At 42.5% G+C, this 9,997-nt stretch overlaps 1 protein-coding gene across 1 annotated transcript in view; it reads left to right on the forward strand.

Annotated features, from left to right (window-relative positions):
* Positions 1-4,197, forward strand: part of LARP4B (La ribonucleoprotein 4B) — a 58,904-nt gene extending 54,707 nt beyond the window's left edge. Inside the window, exon 17 of the mRNA XM_033164908.1 lies at positions 286-4,197. Within this exon, the coding sequence (XP_033020799.1) occupies positions 286-570 (285 nt within the window). The 3' untranslated portion in view covers positions 571-4,197. The remainder of the gene's footprint in view (positions 1-285) is intronic.
* Positions 4,198-9,997: the final 5,800 nt, after the last annotated feature.

The following is a 9,997-nucleotide window of genomic DNA, read 5'->3' on the forward strand; positions in this document are numbered from 1 at the left end:
GCGTCTCCACTATGTTTTTATCACAGTCTGCTTGCCCCTTGTGCGTCAACCACTCGAGCTGTTCCAACTCCCGTTGAGACAAACGTGCTTTCCCAAGTTCTTTAACGGCAGCTCTTCTTGTCGGTAACATGAAAATTCTAAGCACTGCTTCCTTCACAAATCTTGGAGCGTGATTGAGACACACTTTGGTAGTCGCACCGTTACCCTTGATCGGTCTTACCTTTGCTGCCCCAAATAAATGTCGCTGTTGTGGTATAGCTCTGTCCTGTGCTTTTGATCACGCAGGAGTTGCGAAAACCTAGTTATGCAGAGATCTGTCAGAGGACAACCAAGGACCCATCACCCGTGCAGCCCCCAAAAGAACAGAAGCCAAACACTGTCACCTGTGGGAAAGATGAAAGGAAACCCACAGAAACACTAGAGAGAAGCAAAGAACCCCCTCCTGTGAAGTCCAATCCAGGACAGCCCAAAGACCAGAGGAGACAGCCGTCAGGGCGCAAGTCACCACCTCCAGCCGTTGGGAAACGTCTGACGAAAGAACAGAGCACCCCTCCCAAATCTCCTCAGTGAAACTAGTGCTTAGGAGGAGGTTTTAAAAGTTCTCACCATGAAGTAAACCCATGTTGCCACTCAGAGTACAAAGAATGAGTTGCTGGTTAGGAGCTTGCAGTGCGTATTATGTATATGAAATGCCTGCAAGGTAATTATTTTTTGTTTCTTTGTAAATCAGATTGTTCCTCCAATTCTCTTGCTCCCCCACCAAATTCCCCTTGAGCAAACGGTCTACTCTGTCAGGGTTTAATTAATCTAAACCTTACATTTAGGTTGGTGCTGAACTGGAGGTGATGCCTAAAATCCTTTTCTTTTCCCTAAAGGGAAGACGTATTCATCGGAGGGGGGATCAATTTTTTTTATTAAGCCTCCATGTGGCTGTGTGAATACAAGCTCTATCTAATGAGTTATTTTCCTAATCTATTAAGCAGAATAATGCTGCTGTAGTTTTTAAATAACTGGTCTGTAAGTACATATCTTAAAAAAAAAAACCTCCAGAAGACTAGTAACAGCAGCTAATATTTTGAGTGCAAAGAAAAGCAGGTGTTTTATAAGCAGTAAGACAAGTTTGATGTTCGGTTGTTTTTTTCTTTTTTAAAATTTTGGCTGCTGTAGCACATCAAATAAATTATACTTTTAAGGTTTCAAAATACATACAATTCTAATGTTTTAAATTTCAACCATTTTTCCCCCTTGACTAAATGTGAACCTGATAAAGATCACCTTCTCTAAAACATTTTGTTTTGATGGACTTGCAAGCAAGTAACCAGCTTCTCAATCCAGAATAAAATGGTTTATTGAATTTCAGGAAATGAGAAAACAAAGCACATTGTGAATAAACAACAACAATAATAAAGTACATAAGCCCTTGCAAAATGGCAGATGCCAACTAATGGCAGTTTTTCACAAGATAGCACAATAGCACTCTTGTGAGGATGATCTCAATTTCCCCCCCTCAGCTGGAGTAAATTAATTTGGAGTCTCTACTGTCCTTACTGGTTTACCCCTGTGCTCTGTGTAGGTTTTTAAAACTATGCTCAAAGTGCTCTTTGAAAGAGTTCATATCTTAATCGGCCTAAGTGCTGACACCTTTCTGTACCTGCATACATTGGCATATGGATTTAATTATTATTTTTTTCAGTCCATGGGATAATGGAGTTCTCTCTCTCTCTTTTTTTTTTGCGTGTGCATGTATGGTAAAGGAAGAGATCCCTGTTTCTGTCTGGAGTGAGCTTTGTCACACTTACTTACTTTTAGAAGTGGCATGCTTTCTGAAGGACAAGGATGCACTAAATTAACGAGTTTCTAATAAAGTTGACTATAAATTATTTTTGTTTTTAAATGCCTAAAGTTTTTCTTTGAGTGTTTAAGCAGCAGATGGTTCGGATGAAAATGTTTTCCTGCTGAATAGTTTATTCCACACAAAAAAGGAGGTTTATTTAAACAACTGATTTTTTAAAAGAATTATTTCCATCCAATATTTAAAGACTTGAATTTTATTTAAACTTGAAAATGACTTTGCCTTAACTTTTGTATAAGACAGCTTATAGTTACTGAAGTCTGACCCTCTCATGGGTTTGTGTGGGTGGCATATACAGAATTACTCAGTTACAGTATGTATGTATTGTCACTGGTCTTACTGGGTAAACACACTGTAGTACAGGAAGTAGCGGCAGTTTTTTGTAATATACCTTAAAAGATCTTAAGCAGTTGATCTTTTTCAAAATGTTGAAAATCTGTAAATGGAAATAGTCAATACTGTATTAAATATGTGCACTTGGAAGTGTGTGCTTTTGCTTGTACAGGTGTAAATAATCAGAACATATAAAAAAGGTACCATTAAAAAACTGATAAAAATTATTGATATATTATAAATGTTGCTGTTGAGCTGGATGTAGATAAACTAAATGTTGTGGTTTGAATATTACTTTAATTTGTTTTTTCCTTGTTTCTTTTACTTTATTCTGGTGTGCTGAGCTGATTCTGCCTCTTCACTGCAAAAGGGAATTGGAGAAAGTCTGTCTTAAAAGCCCTGACATTTTAAAAACTCTCTGGAAGTGTGTATTTTGACCAGTATGAAACATGGTTATGCAATGTAATTTTCAACTCTGTCTTATAAGCTGCGATTATTATTATTATTATTAAAAGAACCGGAATTGGAAAGAAATGACATTGCCACAAATACACAGCCCCGACGTTTACTCAACCACTCTTAAGGCCAAAATATTAGCAAGTACATATCTTGGGATTTGTTTCCTCATACAATAGGGCAGTTGAATTCTTGACATAGGTTGCTGCTATTTTAATTGTCCTCTTAAAAAAATAAAAACCAGCCTGCTTTTTGCACTGCAGAATTTAAAATAAGCAAGCTGGGATCTGTTTGTTCCTTCCTGAAAAGGCACACTTTGAGAATTCAAAATCAACCAACTGGGACTGTTGTTGGGTTTTAATGTTTATCCCTTACCCAATGAGCAGTGGGGAAACGGCAGCTAGATTGGGGTATGGTTTAGGCCAATGATAAGATTCCTTTGTTTGCCTGTTGAAAGCATGAAGGAAACAGCTGCAGACGAAGTGGGACGTGGCTGCAGCGAGTGTGCGCAGCTAATCATTACAGCCAACTGAATATATGCAGACCAGCAGGTGGATTGTTACTGTTCTCATGCATTCGGCTGCCACTTGTACTAGGATAATACACTGTAATTCTCACACAAATAACAGTCTGTGTAAAAGAGTTTAAAACTTTACTGCAATAGCTTTATAAACAATAAATAAATAAAAAGCAAAAAGTGTCATGCCAAATAACTTCTCCAATCACTTTAATACTTTCCCAGTCAGACTGTATGAGGCTGCTGGAACAGAAGTTCATATCCCACAGAGTGTTTTGCATACAGCTACTTAGTTCTGCTATTTTATTTTATTTTATTTTAAAACCTCCCCTGAAAGCTGAGATTCTGGTTAGAATGATCAGGCCCCGTCAACATTGGGCTCCTTCCCCACCCAACCACCAATCCCAATTTGTAGGATTGCTTTGGTGCTCGTGTATAAAGACAGCTTTTCCTGAGGCTGTTTGTTCAAGAAATGTATTTAAAGCTAGAAATTTTTGCTTCTGGAGGGGGGGAAAAGAGTACAATAATTTTCCACCCAGCTGCCCCACCTCAATTTTACATACTGTCACACAAAAACCAACTTGTCAGGCTCATTTTTTATTTTATTTTTTGCTTTCCCCCCCTGCCTCTTAGCTAAACACACATAACCAGTGGGCAACGGGATGCAGTGTATCATGAACAACCACTGACTGTAGGGGTTTGCACAAGCCTCTGTATCTCTTTCAGCTTGCTGCAGCCCTTACGTATTGTGTAGCCTGTTACACTGATAGCAGCAGACAATCGAAGACACACCTGGCGAGGGCAGCAGCTGCCAAGTCACAAAACAGGAGGTGTAACATGGAGGCCTTTTTTTCCTGAGGGTGTTTGTTTTTGTTCTTCCATTTAAGACTGGAATCAAGCTTACATGTAAACTATTGGTAATTTAAGTTTCCTTTTGTGTCATAAAATGTACAACTGTCTAAAACTGTAGGTTATGAAAAAAATAAAGATTTAGGCACTGTTGAATTTCTCTTTTTTTAAATTAAACTTCTTACAACAGTATTTTTCCACTTCCTTTGTCTTTGCACCCACTCGTGTGTAGTCGTCGTCTTGCTGCTTCAAAGACACACACCAGAAGTTAAGAGCGGTAGACTCGTAATCTGGGGAACCGGGTTCGCGTCTCCACTCCTCCACATGCAGCTGCTGGGTGACCTTGGGCTAGTCACACTTCTTTGAAGTCTCTCAGCCTCACTCACCTCAGAGTGTTTGTTGTGGGGGAGGAAGGGAAAGGAGAATGTTAGCCGCTTTGAGAATCCCTAGGGTAGTGAAAAGCGGGATATCAAATCCAAACTCCTCCTCTTCTTTGCTGCAGCCGTAACGTTTCCCTGAGTTAATGCGCTTGCAGAGCAATAAACGATACACCCCCCCCCAAAAAAAACTTGGACATCTTGCCCATTTGTGCAAGGAGTTTGCTGCTTTGTGACTAAGCTTTTCGACCAAAGTCCATTGCGGGTTCAAATTGGGCAGATTGTGAGAGCAAAGTTTTGGGTGGTGGGTTTCTGTTTTGCTTTAAATAAAACCTTGTGTATGAATTTTGGATTGAAATGCACTGCGTGACTGATTTTCCACAAACCTCTCAAATAGTAGCATTTTGCTTATGCCTCGGTTGTATTTAATGCCTCTCCAGTATGAATGGATTTTTCTGTGATACATGCTGCGGTTGAACTATACATAACTCTTCTAGAGCTGAGCGCCATCAGTTAATCTTAACCGTGGGTGCTGCTCTAACCATCCATAGGCAGAACATGCACATTTTCTGGAGCACCTCTGAGCATTGTTCTTATTTTCTGCCCTCCACCTCGGCAGTGGGAAATCAAATGTACATCATGACACTGTTATTTCTCAAAGCGGTATTGCCAAATGGTCTATAAAAGCTGCTTCATTTTCTTAATAGCGGCTACTGTGCCCAAAGGCAATTACAGCTAACCATTCTTCATGGATCTCTGTCTCCTTGTTTTGTGAAGGAAGAGTTGTTATTTGCTCACTGCAACCTTCACGGGCTTCTGCTAGAAGGAATAAGGAAATCCATAACCTGTCTTTATTCCCTTGTTCTTTATAGTAAAACACAAGGAGTGTTCGCCCAAGACAGTAAGCCACAAACCTTAATAAATCTTAACTTGCATGAACTGTGTGCTTGTGCAGGGGACCGGTTTGCTCTCACTTTGAATAAGTGCATAAACAAGCCAGGAAGAGGATAGCTTACTCCCAAATCTGAACCCAGGATTCTTTCTAACAGGCCACAATTGCTAACTAACTTTAAACCCAGTGTTATTTTTCTAGAAAAAGGTGCCAGAACTCGCCATGAGCTCCTCCCTTGTTCTCTTATGGCAATGGTGCCGGAACTGAGTTCCAGCTGGAAAAAAGCCCTGCTAAACCCAAAAGATGGTTGGTTGATGTTGAACCCTGGTTTGTCACAGAGAAACAAACCATTCTGTTGTGTAACAGATCCTCCAGGTGCCCCTCTTTTCCAGGGACGTCCCTGATTTAGAGAAGCTGTCCTTGTTTGTGATTTGATCCTGGAATGTCCCGCTTTTCCTTATAATGTCCCAATTTTCATTGGAGAAATACTGGAAGGTATGGAATTAAGCAACCCCAGAGCCGTCTGAAGGCAATCCTGTATAGGGAAGGGTCTTTTTTTTTTGTTTAATGTTTTATTGTGTTTTTATGTATGTTGGAAGCTGCCCAGAGTGGCTAGGACAACCCAGTAAGATGTGTGGGGTATAAATACTAAAATTATCATTATGGAATGGGGTGTGCCTATTTTTATCAGAGAAATGTTAGAGTGTATGGTGTAATGCTGAGGTAAGTCTTACTGGTTTACTTACCTGTTTGCACAAAGGAAGTGGTGAAGCAAAAGTGATTGAGTTGTGGCACTAGGATTTGTTAAGGGTATACCTGCCTAAACTGTTTTTGCATGCATTTTTTATTTTTATTATCCATTAAGTCACAAAATGCCTAGCTGGTCCCCCACTTCTGGTTAAAGATTGTGTGAGTGAGTGAGTGAGTGAGTGAGTGAGTGAGAGAGAGGGAGAGAGACAGACTAGCACATATAAAGCAATTTCCACTGCATTTGATTGTATATCATGCTGATAGTGCAGGTCTGATTCCCTTATGTGAGACAACTGTATATTCCTACATTGTAGGGGGTTGGACTAGATCAGGGGTCAGCAAACGTTTTCAGCAGGGGGCTGGTCCACTTTCCCTCAGACCTTGTGGGGGGCCAGACCATATTTGGGGGGGGGGATGAATTCATTATATTCCCCACAAATCACCCAGAGATGCATTTTAAATAAAAGGACACATTCTATTCATGTAAAACCACGCTGATTCCCAGACCGTCCGCAGGCCGGATTTAGAAGGCGATTGGGCCAGATCCAGTCCCCGGGCCTTAGTTTGCCTACCCATGGACTAGATCCTCAGGCTCCCTTCCAACTCAACAATTCTATTATTCCTGTCCCAAGTGTCCCACCATAGCTGGATATAAAGTGCCTTTTGTTGTAGCCCAACTCCAGGTAACACAGGCCTTGCTTCCTCTTAAAATACAGCTTTTATGCTTGAAGTGCCCAAATACAGAGCCATGCAAATTTAAAATGCATTGTTTTACTTCTAAAGTTCATTGAATCTGCCACCAGAAAGGGAGTCTGAAGCTCAACAGCAGCCAGTAAGGCAGCTGCTGCCTGATCTCTACATGAGTGTGTGAAATTAGTCTGTATTGAGGAAGTGGGTTCAATATTAATGCTGTTATACAAAGCTTCACCCAGTGTGTTGTCGTGGTCCCATTCATCACAGACTGTGAATCCAGTGTATGATGTGCATGGAAAAGTTCTTTGAGTCCTATTGCAGACACGGGGAACGCAAAGGCTGATGCAACTGAGCACTTGGGCAATGGTGTTTCAGCTACAATGTTCAGCCCCTTTTGGCTCCCGTGGAGCGAGTACCCCTTGAACGACTTATTTTCATTTACTTGTACCTGCTTTGGGGCTTGTTTCTATAGCAGGGATGGGGAACCTCACACGGGGGTGTGTGTGTGTGGCAAATGCAATCCTTCAGACCACTCTATCTGGCCCTTGGGGCTCTCCCCGCACACCCGTTTGCAAGCTGTGCCTTTCACCATCTCCGAGTCTCTCTGCCTGGCTAAAATAAGACCTTTAAATCTAATAACTTTTGCTTTCCTGGCTGGAGGACAGGAAGTGTGAGTGAGCAGAGACTAGCCCCCACTGCACAATGGTAATATTTACATCTTGCTCCACCCACTTTTGGCTCTGGTCCCGCCTACCATTGGCATGTGACCACCCCCAGAAGGAAATGTGGCCCTTGGAACAGGGAGAAGCCAAAAGGTGAACATACTGACATGAGCTAATGGCTGGTGTCGTTTATATTCTGATTGCTTTTGCTGTTAGCATGACACTTTTTTCGCTGTGTCATTCTGATGTCATCAGAAGCTACACGAGCATCTTTTTTTATTTATCGATAAGTGGTTAGCACATCATGTGCTGGCTTGACTACAAAAGCGGAGTAGGTAGCCACTTGGGGGGGGCATCTCAATTCAAGATGTGCTTACCTCACTAGAAGCAGTGCCCCAAGTGCAGAGGCAGGTAGTGATGCGGTCAGTTTCCCAAAGCAAATGCCATGAGATCCAGAACCTTGGTGCTTTTTGAGTAATTGCAGAGGAAGGAGTTGGTGGTGCATAGCCTGCCGATTCAGCTGCTCAGCCGACCGCTCTGTTTGCTTTAAACATTACTGAGCTGAGCAGGCATAAATGCAATGCCTTTGCAGTGCCATAAGATGCCATTTTAAATGTCCCCTGTGCTCAGAGCCACCATAAGCACATACGTTCTCTCCCCCCCCCCCACAATAAATGGGAGGAAGGGCACCTGCAGCCATCACTGCTGCTGCAAATGGGACCTGAGCAAGGAGAGCAAACAAATAGTTACAGGTAGGTAGCCGTGTTGGTCTACCATAGTCAAAACAGAATAAAAAATTCCTTCCAGTAGCACCTTAGAGACCAACTAAGTTTGTTCTTGGTATGAGCTTTCGTGTGCATGCCCACTTCTTCAGATACGTGTGGTGCAGAATTTTGTTGGGGGGGTATTTTTTATGGGGGCTGTAGGAGGTACTGGTGGATGCAATGTGTATCACATTTGTGAGCCCTAGTTTAAAACAGCCTCTCCATGTTCAGTACAAATGCACCTTTCCACATTAGGAGGAACTCTAAATAACCAGTTTTGTGAGCTGGTGACCCATGATGTCATCTGCTCACCTCTTCCCTCTCCTCCATCAGTTTTGCAAGCATTTGATAAGTTTGTGTGCATTTATTTCACACACACACACATCTTGCAGTTTAAAAGATTACTTACTGATGAGCAGCCGCTTGTAGCATGGCAGGATGACAAGACTGATGGATGTGTGCCTGTCTGAGGACCAAGTTGCAAAGCTGTGATCACAGCACAGTTGAAGAAACCGCTGCAAAAAAATGTAGTGTCTCTGTCTTCACCCTTCCTTTCTCTTCATCAGCAAACAGACGGTCACCAAGACAACCAAGCGTGCTTGGTAGGATCTCAAGGTCAGCGATTTGGGCATCAAGAAGGGAAGTGTAAAAGCATCTTATTAGCTTTGCCACTTCTCAGGGATAAACAGAATTTTAGATCCAGGAGTCTCAATCTGGCGCCTTCCATTGGCATTTAGAAAAACAACAACACCTGACTTTTTGTGTAAGACTTCATGCTCTGGTTCCCCTTAACCTTAAAGAAAAGAGTGATCTGAAAACATTGCTTGGAGAAATGCCTGCTGTTGCCACCCAAGGGGTGCATGCATGGGTCTCCTGACGAATGTGGTCTCGTGTGCCTTCACACCATAACCTTCAACCCAATCAGTTGCGGGTGGCATGGTGAGCTGCTGCCACTGCTGTTTACAGGGCAGTACAGCAGGGAGCAAGGCTATAGAGAGGTTGGTGCAGTGCAACTGCACCAAAGAAGCCCATCTGTTGCTCCTGTTGGTGCAAATGTGCCACAACAATCTCCCCCTTCACCCCCCAGTAAGCCGCGAGCATGCAAGTGAGTGGAAGTTGGTGAGTGGTAATGCTCCACCACACTCATGCCCACTGCTGTCCATCTTCTTCCAGTCCTTTAGCTGCACTGCCTCCTGAATGCTGTGTGCAAATAATAGCAGCGCCTTATCTCAGAAGGCCCCTCCTTTGTAAATAAGGCCGTAATTAATTATTGCAGGATATACACTGCCAATGCTGGTGTTCAAGTCCTTGTCAGGTTTGGTACTAAAATGTAGAACACACTTCTGTGTGCTATAGCATCAGAGCATCTATTTAGGTTGTTGGTTTAAAAATAACCACTGGAAAGAAAGCGCCGTCATGTATCCTCTACTCTGCAGTAAGATTTAATTGCTTGCTGTTTTATTGTGTTTTTAATATTCTGTTGGGAGCCGCCCAGAGTGACTTGGGCAACCCAGTCCAATGGGTGGCATAAAAATAATAAAAATTCCCCCTCCTTACAGGAGTTGCCCAGCCATGCCCTTATCTAGGATACTGTAAGTCGTAATTGAAGTTTTTGTGTGTCCCACCAACCTTGGATCTGCCCCAATCTCTAATCCCGCCTGCCTTGCAATCTCACAACCCTGAGAAGACCAGCTAGGAAGCGGGTATATTGTACTCACAAGTAACATGGCTATGCTGCTGGTCCAGCTGTGTTTTGACCTGCCCTACACCTGATGTGACACCTGAAGTTTGTTAATGCTTCATGTAAACAGTTTCCCAAATTGGACACCATAGGTGGTTCTTTTAAGATTTC

This window comes from Lacerta agilis, chromosome 12 (assembly GCF_009819535.1).
Source record: "Lacerta agilis isolate rLacAgi1 chromosome 12, rLacAgi1.pri, whole genome shotgun sequence".
NCBI lineage: Eukaryota > Metazoa > Chordata > Lepidosauria > Squamata > Lacertidae > Lacerta > Lacerta agilis.